This window comes from Coregonus lavaretus (assembly GCF_964263955.1).
Source record: "Coregonus lavaretus genome assembly, chromosome: 17".
NCBI classification, from domain to species: domain Eukaryota; kingdom Metazoa; phylum Chordata; class Actinopteri; order Salmoniformes; family Salmonidae; genus Coregonus; species Coregonus lavaretus.
This window is the reverse complement of record NC_140004.1, coordinates 6815515-6828964: the sequence shown is the minus strand read 5'-3', so window position 1 is coordinate 6828964 and position 13450 is coordinate 6815515. Positions and strand designations below refer to the sequence as shown.

The following is a 13450-nucleotide window of genomic DNA, read 5'->3' as shown; positions in this document are numbered from 1 at the left end:
CAAAACCTAGGAAGAAACCTAGAGAGGAACCAGGCTATGAGGGGTGGCCAGTCCTCTTCTGGCTGTGCCGGGTGGAGATTATAACAGAACCATGCCAAGATGTTCAAAAATGTTCATAAGTGACAAGCATGGTCAAATAATAATCAGGAATAAATCTCAGTTGGCTTTTCATAGCCGATCATTAAGAGTCCCACTTTGAGGATAACACAGTGCCACCAACGCGGCCTGCTCCCGAGGACTGTGGGCTCTCGTTCGCCATGGCCGACGTGAGTAAGACATTTAAGAGTGTTAACCCTCGGAAGGCTGCCGGCCCAGACGGCATCCCTAGCTGCATCCTCAGGACATGCGCAGACCAGCTGACTGGAGTGTTTACGGACATATTCAATCTCTCCCTATCCCAGTCTGCTGTCCCCACTTGCTTCAAGATGTCCACCATTGTTCCTGTACCCAAGAAGGCAAAGGTAACTGAACTAAATGACTATCGATCCGTAGCACTCACTTCTGTCATCATGAAGTGCTTTGAGAGGCTAGTTAAGGATCATATCACCACCACCTTATCTGACACCCTAGAACCACTGCAATTTGCATACCAACCCAATAGATCCACAGACAATGCAAAGCCATCGAAATGCACACTGCCCTATCCCATCTGGACAAGAGGAATATCTATGTAAGAATGCTGTTCATTGACTAGAGCTCAGCCTTCAACACCATAGTACCCTCCAAGCTCATCATTAAGCTCGGGGCCCTGGGTCTGAACCCCGCCCTGTGCAACTGGGTCCTGGACTTCCTGACGGGTCGCCCCCAGGTGGTGAATGTAGTAAATAACACCTCCACTACGCTGATCCTCAACGCAGGTGCCCCACAAGGGTGTATGCTCAGCCCCCTCCTGTACTCCCTGTTCACCCATGACTGCATGGCCACACACGCCTCCAACTCAATCATCAAGTTTGCAGACGACACAACAGTAGTAGACCTGATTACCAACAATGATGAGACAGCCTACATGAAGGAGGTGAGGGCCCTGGCGGAGTGGTGCTAGGAAAATAATCTCTCTCTCAACGTCAACAAAACGAAGGAGCTGATCGTGGACTTCAGGAGACAGCAGAGGGAGCATGTCCCTATCTACATCGACGGGACCGCAGTGGAGAAGGAGAAAAGCTTCAAGTTCCTCGCCGTACACATCACTGAAAATCTGAAATGGTCCACCCACACAGACAGTTTGGTGAACAAGGCGCAGCAGCGCCTCTTCAACCTCAGGAGGCTGAAATTTGTCTTGGCCCCTAAGACCCTCACAAACCTTTACAGATGCAACATTGAGAGCATCCTGTCGGATACGCCAACTGCACCGTCCACAACCGCAGGACGTTGCAGAGCGTGGTGCGGTCTGCCCAACCCATCACCATGGGCACACTGCCTGTCCTCCAAGACACCTACAGCACCCGATGTCACAGGAAGGCCAAAAGATGATCAAGGACATCAACCACCCTAGCCACTGCCTGTTCACCCCGCTATCATCCAGAAGGCGAGGTCAGTATAGTTCCATCAAATCTGGGACCGAGTGACTGAAAAACAGCTTCTATCTCAAGGCCATCACACTGTTAAATAGCCATCGCTAGCCGGCCTCCACCCAGTACCCTGCCATGAAGTTAGTCACTGTCACTAGCCTGCTACCACCCGGTTACTCAACCCTGCACCTTAAAGGCTGCTGCCCTATGTACAGTTGAGGTCGGAAGTTTACATTCCTCCTCACAGAGCTGGTGTAACTGAATCAGGTTTGTAGGCCTCCTTGCTCGCACACGCTTTTTCAGTTCTGTCCACAAATGTTCTATAGGATTGAGGTCAGGGCATTGTGATGGCCACTCCAATACCTTGACTTTGTTGTCCTTATGCCATTTTGCCACAACTTTGGAAGTATGCTTGGGGTCATTGTCCATTTGGAAGACCCATTTGCGACCAAGCTTTAACTTCCTGACTGATGTCTTGAGATGTTGCTTCAATATATCCACATAATTTTTCTTCCTCATGATGACATCTATTTTGTGAAGTGCATCAGTCCCTCCGGCAGCAAAGCACCCCCACAGCATGATACTGCCACCCCCGTGCTTCACGGTTGGGATGGTGTTCTTCGGCTTGCAAGGTACCCCCTTTTTCCTCCAAACATAAAGATGGTCATTATTGCCAAACAGTTCTATTTTTGTTTCATCAGACCAGAGGACATTTCTCCAAAAAGTATGATCTTTGTCCCCATGTGCAGTCGCAAATCGTAGTCTGGCGTTTTTATGGCGGTATTGGAGCAGTGGCTTCTTCCCTACTGAGCGGCCTTTCAGGTTATGTCGATATAGGACTCGTTTTACTGTGGATATATATACTTTTGTACCTGTTTCCTCCAGCATCTTCACAAGGTCCTTTGCTGTTGTTCTGGGATTGATTTTCACTTTTCGCACGAAAGTACGTTCATCTCTAGGAGACAGAACGCGTCTCCATCCTGTGCGGTATGACGGCTGCATGGTCACATGGTGTTTATACTAGCGTACTATTGTTTGTACAGATGAACGTGGTACCTTCAGGCGTTTGGAAATTGCTCCCAAGGATGAACCTGACTTTTGGAGGTCTACAATTATTTTTCTGAGGTCTTGGCTGATTTATTTTCATTTTCCTATGACGTGAAGCAAAGAGGCACTGAGTTTGAAGGTAGGCCTTGAAATACATCCACAGGTACACCTCCAATCGACTCAAATGATGTCAATTAGCCTATCAGAAGCTTCTAAAGCCATGACATCATTTTCTGGAATTTTCCAAGCTGTTTAAAGGCACAGTCAACTTAGTGTATGTAAACTTCTGACCCACTGGAAATGTGATACAGTGAATTATAAGTGAAATAATCTGTCTGTAAACAATTGATGGACAAATTACTTGTGTCATGCACAAAGTAGATGTTCTAACCGACTTGCCAAAACTATAGTTTGTTAACAAGAAATTTGTGGAGTGGTTGAAAAACAAGTTTTAATGACTCCGACCTAAGTGTATGTAAACTTCCGACTTCAACTGTACATATACATGGAATAACTGGTCACTTTGATAATGGAACACTGGTCACTTTAATAATGTCTACATACTGTTTTACTCATTTCATATGTATATAATGCATTGTACTGTATTTTAGTCAATTCCACTCCGACATTGCTCGTCCTAATATTTATATATTTCATAATTCCATTCTTGTACTTTGATATTTGTGTGTATTGTTGTGAATTGTTAGATACTACTTCACTGTTGGAGCTAGGAACACAAGCATTTCGATACACCAGCAATAACATCTGCTAAATATGTGTATATGACCAATAACATTGTATTTTATTTTATTATATTTCAATAATTATATAGGCTACTGTATCAATCAATCATTAATTTGTTGATGTCATCACACAGCATACAAGTCATCCATGATTTGAAATGCAATCAAGGATTTTAGTTTTAAAATAACAAAGTGACACTTCAATAATTTGTTTAAACAATAAATAAACCGTTCCATGTCGGCAATTGAATTCACGAATGCATGCGACTGTTTTTAGTCTTTGCTGTAATAAAGGCTTCCCCCAAAAAAATAATTTTACAACAGGCTCTCTGGTACGCTTATAATTTACTTAGTGTTGTTTACATTGTTCCAAAATGTCAGAAAAATGATATTGAAATCTAACAGCACTTGTTTGGCACACATAATATGCACGCAGCACTTGCTCCTTACCTTCTTTTTCTATGTCTCCAGTATTTTCCACAACTAGTCAAGTTTATTCCACACATCTGACTTCCCCTTTACCTCCTGAGCAACCAGTAAACATTCCCCTGTTTCGAGTTATTTGTCATGTCATCTGCATCCATTTTGCTGTCACATATGTTATTGTGTTCAGAGTTTGTTATAACCAATTTATTGATGTGATTATGATATGCTATAGGTCAGGCCCTGTTGGTCACGTGAATGCGATGCATATATGTGTCACATAAAGAGAGCAAGGGTTGAGGGAATAGGGAATGTTTTTGCTAAACAAATGAGGGATTTCGGTAACAGAACTTTTCAGTCAGAAATGGCTGTAATTATTTTGCAGCTTCAGTAACACGGACAGCATGATACACACTGTTGATGTTCTGTGGTGGTCGCTGCAGCAGGGAGGAGAGAGAGAGACAACGGCTGCTAGTCACACAGTCACTTGCTGTCATTTTTTTTAACAAAGCGCAGCAAGTCTGAGTCCGGCCTGGCACAATCAAATCAATTGTGGTTGGACTCCCTCTAGTCATCGCTGTATCTTAATTATTTCATCTAACAGTGCACTTAAAGCTTCAGGCAAGCTCAGTGCATAGAGTTGATTTGATTAAAACACATAGGATGTGTCAATATATGGACAAATACACGTTTAAACATTTCAACCAATCGATTGGTCGAAAGAACAGACGACCCTCGGCCGACCAAGATTTTCTTTAGTCGGGCATAGTTCTAAAATCCACAAAGAAATGGTTAATTGACCACAAAATAAAATTTTGCAATGGCCATCTTAATCTCTGAACCCCATTGAAAACCTGTGGTTTGAATTGAAGAGGACAGTCCATAAGCGCAGACAAAGGATATCAAGGATGTTGAAATATTTTGTATGGAAGAATGGTTTAAGATCCCTCCCAATGTGTTCTCCAATCTCATAAAATATTTTAGAAAAAGCCTCAGTGTCATTATACACACAAGGGGAGGATGCTGGAGTATTGAAAACAGGGCTGCCAAACATTTTGCCACCTACAGTATTATTTTGAGATGTTTTTTTATTACTTGTTAATTAAACAAAATCTCTTTCTCTGACCAATTGTGTTAGTATAAAACAATATAATTTCCCCCAAACCACACACAAACACAACGTTTTTGATTGCTATTCCTTTTTTCCCCACAGATAAACCTACAGAGGAGGATGCGGGTCACAGGACTAATTACCCAGGGTGCAAAGCGTATCGGCAGCCCAGAGTACGTCAAGTCTTACAAAGTGGCCTCCAGTAACGATGGCAAGACCTGGAGGACATACAAAGTCAAGGGCACAGACGGGGACATGGTGAGACACACACACACACATTATTTATCTTTGTTTTACACACATGCCCGCACGCACAGATGCAGCAACTGGAGGCCACGCACTATGTCAAGGGCAGAGTGGAGGACATGATGAGATGGCTTTTTAATTAGCCAGCTCACACCAGGATTATCTTCCTGACACTTAACCCCCTCTTCTTTTATGACTTTTAGATTGATTTTGTATACTATTTGGGGATAAATGTCCACCAAATAGGCTCCCCAGCACTCTGTCATTTTTGAGGTCCCATCCTCCAACCAGGTCCAAACTCCTGGTCAAATGATGTCTCTGTACTTCGCTACTCTCTTCTGTGTTTTTTATTTTCTTGTCTCTGAAGCCTTTTTTATTCTCTGATTTGTTGTTACTCTAAAAACTCTAAGACTAATGAAGCATGCAGAACATCGGGGTGAGAGACTAAACTAATTTTCTTGCCTGAGATCTTTGAGAGGTAGCTCTGACTGTAAGAGGGTGCTAGCCAGAGTGTTGTCTCAGTGATGCTCTGACCCATAGGGACCACCCTTTTGAGTGCACTACTGTGCACTACGGACCTGAAATCATCCAGAGACAGCTGCTTTCCTTAACACACACATTCCTTCACCTCAGAGTACAGGCCTTCATGGGTCCAAAATGTTGGACCCGTTCCGAGACGGATCCGAGGGCAACTAGACCCATTCCGCGTATACCTTATCGGATCCAGACCCGGTCCGATCCAATCCGAGTGAAAAAAAAAAAGTCTATTTTTATGATACTTTATTAACCGGAGCTGGTAATGCGCGAGGGAGAGGAGGTAGAGAGAGGTGACGCTCTAGCACGGGCCGTGCTGTGTGTGTAGCCTACTGTGAGTGTGATCGAGTGACACAGGAACAGGGAGGAGGAAGGGAGAGACGAGAGACCGCAACCAACCAAGCCGACTCGCGCTATAGTAGATTAATAGCTGCCATAGCTAGGTTATCATCCAATATGATTACGTAGTAGGTTCCTGTCTTGACTGCATCAAACCGGGAGAAGCTAGTTTAGCTAGCTAGCTAGGCTAATTGAGGCTGCATGCGCTTTCTCATCCTACAATTACAAACAACAACAACTCCATTCAGAATATGAAGTAGCAGCTTACCTGTTGGATCTTGGTCGTTATAGCCTATAACTTTTATTCCATCTTCCATTGATTAGATATCTCCTAACTTTAGCCCCACACGGAGGCTCTATGACTGTATCCTATTGCGACTTTGATGACTTGGCCAACAACAACAAAAAGCTACACGCGCCACTCTCTTGAAAAGCAAAGAGCAGCAGCATAAATTATACAATTTCTTTCTCTCTCTCTCTCGCTCTCACTCTCTCTCGCTCTCACTCTCTCGCTCTCACTCTCTCTCTCACTCTCTCTCTCAATTTCAATTCAATTTAAGGGCTTTATTGGCATGGGAAACGTATGTTAACATTGCCAAAGCAAGTGAAGTAGATGGTAAACAAAAGTGAAATAAACAATAAATAGTAACAGTAAACATTACACTCAGAAGTTCCAAAAGAATAAAGACATTTCAAATGTCATATTATGTATATACAGTGGGGAAAAAAAGTATTTAGTCAGCCACCAATTGTGCAAGTTCTCCCACTTAAAAATATGAGAGAGGCCTGTAATTGTCATCATAGGTACACGTCAACAATGACAGAGAAAATGAGATTTTTTTTCTCCAGAAAATCACATTGTAGGATTTTTTATGAATTTATTTGCAAATTATGGTGGAAAATAAGTATTTGGTCAATAACAAAAGTTTCTTAATACTTTGTTATATACCCTTTGTTGGCAATGACACAGGTCAAACGTTTTCTGTAAGTCTTCACAAGGTTTTCACACACTGTTGCTGGTATTTTGGCCCATTCCTCCATGCAGATCTCCTCTAGAGCAGTGATGTTTTGGGGCTGTCGCTGGGCAATACGGACTTTCAACTCCAGGACCTTGAAATGCTTCTTACGAAGCCACTCCTTCGTTGCCCGGGCGGTGTGTTTGGGATCATTGTCATGCTGAAAGACCCAGCCACGTTTCATCTTCAATGCCCATGCTGATGGAAGGAGGTTTTCACTCAAAATCTCATGATACATGGCCCCATTCATTCTTTCCTTTACACGGATCAGTCGTCCTGGTCCCTTTGCAGAAAAACAGCCCCAAAGCATGATGTTTCCACCCCCATGCTTCACAGTAGGTATGGTGTTCTTTGGATGCAACTCAGCATTCTTTGTCCTCCAAACACGACGAGTTGAGTTTTTACCAAAAAGTTCTATTTTGGTTTCATCTGACATTCTCCCAATCCTCTTCTGGATCATCCAAATGCACTCTAGCAAACTTCAGACGGGCCTGGACATGTACTGGCTTAAGCAGGGGGACACGTCTGGCACTGCAGGATTTGAGTCCCTGGCAGCGTAGTGTGTTACTGATGGTAGGCTTTGTTACTTTGGTCCCAGCTCTATGCAGGTCATTCACTAGGTCCCCCCGTGTGGTTCTGGGATTTTTGCTCACCGTTCTTGTGATCATTTTGACCCCACAGGGTGAGATCTTGCGTAGAGCCCCAGATCGAGGGAGATTATCAGTGGTCTTGTATGTCTTCCATTTCCTAATAATTGCTCCCACAGTTGATTTCTTCAAACCAAGCTGCTTACCTATTGCAGATTCAGTCTTCCCAGCCTGGTGCAGGTCTACAATTGTGTTTCTTGTGTCCTTTGACAGCTCTTTGGTGTTGGCCATAGTGGAGTTTGGAGTGTGACTGTTTGAGGTTGTGGACAGGTGTCTTTTATACTGATAACAAGTTCAAACAGGTGCCATTAATAAAGGTAACGAGTGGAGGACAGAGGAGCCTCTTAAAGAAGAAGTTACAGGTCTGTGAGAGCCAGAAATCTTGCTTGTTTGTAGTTGACCAAATACCTATTTTCCACCATAATTTACTAATAAATTAATAAAAAATCCTACAATGTGATTTTCTGGAAATTTCTTTCTCATTTTGTCTGTCATAGTTGACGTGTACCTATGATGAAAATTACAGGCCTCTCTCATCTTTTTAAGTGGGAGAACTTGCACAATTGGTGGCTGTGTCATGAGGTGAGGTGTATGTGTGGTGGAAGTCAGGCGCAGGACACCGAGGCTCAGTCCAACAGAGATTACTCAAAATTTCCAAAAAAAGGAAACGGAAAACAAACGACCTCAAAACAACAAGAGGCGAGCATTTACGCAACCTGCGTAAAACACAAAAATGCAAACAAGAAACAAAACACGCAGCACAACGACAGGCGAACAACAACACACAATCCTACCAAGCAAAAAGACGGAACTTATAGGACAGGTGATGAATACACAATAGGACACAGGTGTGACAGACAGACAAAAGCAATCACACACAGAAACATAGATCGGTGGCAGCTAGTACTCCGGGGACGGCGACCGCCGACGCCTGCTCGTACCAGGAGGGGGAGCAGCCTCGGCAGAATCCGTGACAGTAACCCCCCCTTGACGCGCGGCTCCAGCCGTGCGCCGACCCCGGCCTCGGGGACGGCCAGGAGGACGCGGACCCGGGCGCGTGGGATGCCCACGGTGGAAATCAGTCAGGAGGGATGGATCGAGGATGTCCCTCCTGGGCACCCAGCACCGTTCCTCCGGACCGTACCCCTCCCACTCCACGAGATACTGGAGACCACTCATCCGGCGCCTCGAGTCCAAGATGGTCCGGACTCTGTACGCCGGGGCCCCCTCGATGTCCAAAGGGGGCGGAGGGGTCTCTCCTATCTCATTCTCCTGGAGTGGACCAGCTACCACCGGCCTGAGAAGAGACACATGGAACGAGGGGTTAATATTTTTGTACTCTATAGGCAGTTGTAACCTGTAACACACCTCGTTCAACCTTCTCAGGACTTTAAAGGGCCCCACAAACCGCCGACCCAGCTTCCGGCAGGGCAGGCGGAAGGGCAGGTTTCGAGTCGAGAGCCAGACTCGATCTCCCGGTGCGTACACCGGCCCCTCACTGCGGTGGCGATCGGCGCTCGCCTTTTGTTGACGGATGGCACGCTGCAGATGGACATGGGCAGCGTCCCACGTCTCCTCCGAGCGCCGAATCCACTCGTCCACCGCAGGGGCCTCGGTCTGGCTCTCGTGCCACGGTGCCAGGACCGGCTGATACCCTAAAATACACTGGAAAGGTGTTAATCCGGTGGAGGAGTGGCGGAGAGAGTTCTGGGCCATCTCTGCCCAGGGGATATACCTCGACCACTCCTCCGGCCGGTCCCGGCAATAGGACCTCAAAAACCTACCCACATCCTGGTTCACACGTTCAACCTGCCCATTGCTCTCTGGGTGGTACCCCGAGGTAAGGCTAACCGAGACCCCCAGGCGTTCCATGAAAGCCCCCCAGACTCTGGAGGTGAACTGGGGACCTCGGTCGGACACAATATCCTCGGGGACCCCATAGTGCCGGAACACGTGGGTAAAGAGGGCCTCGGCGGTCTGTAGGGCAGTAGGGAGACCCGGCAGTGGGAGGAGACGACAGGCCTTAGAAAACCGATCCACAACGACCAAAATGGTGGTATTACCCTGGGAAGGGGGTAGATCGGTCACAAAATCTACCGAGAGGTGGGACCATGGTCGTTGTGGAACGGGCAGAGGATGTAACTTACCTCTGGGCAAATGTCTAGGTGCCTTACACTGGGCACATACCGAGCAGGAGGAGACATAAACCCTCACATCCCTGGCTAACGTTGGCCACCAGTATTTTACGCTAAGGCAGTGCACCGTCCGACCAATACCAGGATGTCCAGAGGAGGGTGATGTATGAGCCCAAGAAATAAGCCGATCACGAACCTCGAGCGGAACGTACGTCCGCCCCACAGGACACTCGGGGGGAGTAGGGTCGGTACGCAGCGCCCGCTCGATTTCCGCATCGACCTCCCATACTACCGGAGCCACCAGACAAGACTCCGGCAGTATGGAAATAGGCTCAATGGACCTCTCCTCTGTGTCATACTGCCGGGACAGGGCGTCTGCCTTACCGTTCTGGGACCCAGGGATGTATGTGATCTTAAAAACAAACCGGGTCAGGAACATGTTCCACCTAGCCTGACGAGGGTTCAATCTCCTAGCTGCCCGGATGTACTCCAGGTTACGGTGATCAGTCAGAATGAGGAAAGGGTGTTGAGCCCCCTCAAGCCAATGCCTCCACACCTTTAGGGCCTGGACTACAGCTAACAGCTCCCTGTCCCCAACGTCATAATTGCGCTCCGCCGAGCTGAGCTTCTTAGAGTAGAATGCACAGGGGCGGAGCTTAGGTGGCGTGCCGGACCGTTGTGACAGGACTGCCCCAATACCGGTCTCGGACGCGTCCACCTCTACTTGGAAAGGCAAAGAGGGATCCGGATGCGCCAGCACCGGGGCCGAGGCGAACAGGTTCTTCAGTTTGACAAATGCCCTGTCCGCCTCAGCTGACCACTGCAAGCGCACCGGACCCCCCTTTAGCAGGGACGTAATGGGAACTGCAACCTGTCCAAAGCCCCGGATAAACCTCCGGTAGTAATTAGCAAAACCCAAGAACCGCTGCACCTCTTTTACGGTGGTTGGAGTTTGCCAATTACGCACAGCCGATACCCGATCTACCTCTATCTCCACGCCAGACGCGGACAACCGATAACCCAAAAAGGAGACGGACTCCTGGAAGAACAGGCATTTCTCTGCCTTGACATACAAGTCATGCTCCAACAGTCGTCTCAATACTCGGCGCACCTGGGCTACATGCTCGGCTCGTGTAGAAGAGTACACCAGGATGTCGTCGATGTAAACTACTACACCCTGCCCATGCATGTCCCGGAAAATCTCGTCAACAAAGGATTGGAAGACTGAAGGAGCATTCATTAACCCGTATGGCATGACGAGATACTCGTAATGACCCGAGGTGGTACTAAATGCTGTCTTCCATTCATCCCCCCCCCTTAATGCGCACCAGATTGTACGCGCTCCTGAGATCTAACTTTGTGAAGAATCGCGCTCCGCGTAATGATTCCGTCATCGTCGCAATCAGTGGCAGTGGGTAGCTGTATTTAACTGTAATCTGATTGAGACTACGATAATCAATACACGGGCGCAATCCCCCGTCCTTCTTCTTCACAAAGAAGAAACTCGAGGAGACTGGGGAAGTAGAGGGCCGTATGTATCCCTGTGCCAAGGACTCGGCTATGTATGTCTCCATAGCCGCTGTCTCCTCTTGAGACAGGGGATACACATGACTCCTGGGAAGAGCTGCTCCAGTCTGGATATTTATCGCACAGTCCCCCTGTCTATGAGGAGGTAGCCTTGCTGCCCTCGATTTACTAAAGACCAGTGCTAAATCCTCATACTCGGGGGGAATGCGCAGTGCGGGCACTTGGTTCGGACTCTCTACCGAGGTCGCCCCTATGGAAACACCTAGACATCTCCCTACACACTGGGCAGACCACTCCATAAGAGCCCTCTGTTGCCACGCTATGGTAGGATCGTGGGTACTTAACCAGGGAAGCCCCAACACCACTGGGTACGCAGGAGAGTCAATCAGATAGAACTGAATGATCTCCTCATGACCCCCCTGCGTAGTCATCGTCAGCGGTGCTGTGACATCCCTGATCAGACCCGACCCCAACGGCCGGCTGTCTAATGCATGGACAGGGAATGGAACTTCTACCGGCCGAAGGGGAATTCCTAACCTAGCACAAAATTTACGATCAATAAAGTTCCCAGCTGCGCCTGAATCTACTAGCGCCTTATGCTGGGAATGAGGTGCCACCTGTGGAAAACGCACAGGAATACTCATGTGACCAACAGAGAGCTCTGGGTAAGTGGGGCGCCTACTCACCTGAAATTACTCCCCAGTGCGTGACCTGTTGTCCCCTCTCTCAGAAGACCCTCCCCAGCACCTGGCCGTGGTGTGTCCTCCACGGCCACAGTTGGTGCAGGGGTTGGCCCTCCTCGGGTTCTCCCTCCTCCTCTCTCTAGCGCCAGCACCCCCGAGCTCCATAGGAATAGGCTCGGAGGTGCTGGAGGATGGAATGGACGACCCCCACTCGGGACGTCCGCGGGTAGCCAGCAGGGTGTCTAGACTGATGGAGATGTCCACCAGCTGGTCGAACGACAGGTTGGTGTCCCTGCAGGCCATCTCACGACGAACGTCCTCTCGTAGGCTACACCGATAGTGGTCAATGAGGGCCCTCTCATTCCATCCCGCATCCGCTGCTAGTGTCCGGAACTCCAGTGCGAACTCCTGTGCGCTCCTCTTCCCCTGTCGGAGGTGGAATAGACGCTCTCCCGCCGCTTTCCCCTCAGGTGGATGATCGAAGACAGTCCTGAAGCGGCGGGAAAACTCCGCGTAGGTGATGGTGGCGGCGTCTATTCCCCTCCATTCGGCGTTGGCCCACTCCAACGCCTTCCCGGAGAGACAGGAGATGAGGGCGGAGACGCTCTCGTATCCCGAGGGCGCCGGGTGTATGGTGGCAAGGTAAAGTTCTACCTGTAGGAGAAAGCCCTGACACCCGGCTGCAGAACCGTCATATGCCCTCGGGAGCGAGAGCCGAATGCCACTGGGTTCCGGTGCTGAGAGAGGAGGACTGGCCGTTGGTGCTGGGATGGTGTGAGAAGGCGTGGGCACCTCCCGATTCATCAACCGGCGCAGACTGTTGGACACCTCGTCCATGGCGACCCCGAGTTGCCGGATCATGGCGTCCTGGTAATTAATCCGGTCCTCCAAGGAATCGGGTATCGCCGCTGTTCCTGCTGACTCCATGGAGATGGTGTGTTGTTCTGTCATGAGGTGAGGTGTATGTGTGGTGGAAGTCAGGCGCAGGACACCGAGGCTCAGTCCAACAGAGATTACTCAAAATTTCCAAAAAAAGGAAACGGAAAACAAACGACCTCAAAACAACAAGAGGCGAGCATTTACGCAACCTGCGTAAAACACAAAAATGCAAACAAGAAACAAAACACGCAGCACAACGACAGGCGAACAACAACACACAATCCTACCAAGCAAAAAGACGGAACTTATAGGACAGGTGATGAATACACAATAGGACACAGGTGTGACAGACAGACAAAAGCAATCACACACAGAAACATAGATCGGTGGCAGCTAGTACTCCGGGGACGGCGACCGCCGACGCCTGCTCGTACCAGGAGGGGGAGCAGCCTCGGCAGAATCCGTGACAGTCTGACTAAATACTTTTTTCCCCCACTGTATACAGTGTTGTAACAATGTGCAAATAGTTAAAGTACAAATGGGAAAATAAATCAACATAAATATGGGTTGTATTTACAATGGCGTTTGTTCTTCACTGGTTGCCCCTTTCTT

At 48.1% G+C, this 13450-nt stretch overlaps 1 protein-coding gene across 3 annotated transcripts in view; it reads left to right on the top strand.

Moving 5' to 3' along the window:
- Window positions 1–13450, top strand: part of edil3a (EGF-like repeats and discoidin I-like domains 3a) — a 306460-nt gene that overhangs the window by 221227 nt on the left and 71783 nt on the right. For all 3 annotated transcript variants that reach the window (XM_084180561.1, XM_084180559.1, XM_084180560.1), the window contains one exon: window positions 4935–5090. In XM_084180561.1, the coding sequence (XP_084036687.1) occupies window positions 4935–5090 (156 nt within the window). The remainder of the gene's footprint in view (window positions 1–4934; window positions 5091–13450) is intronic.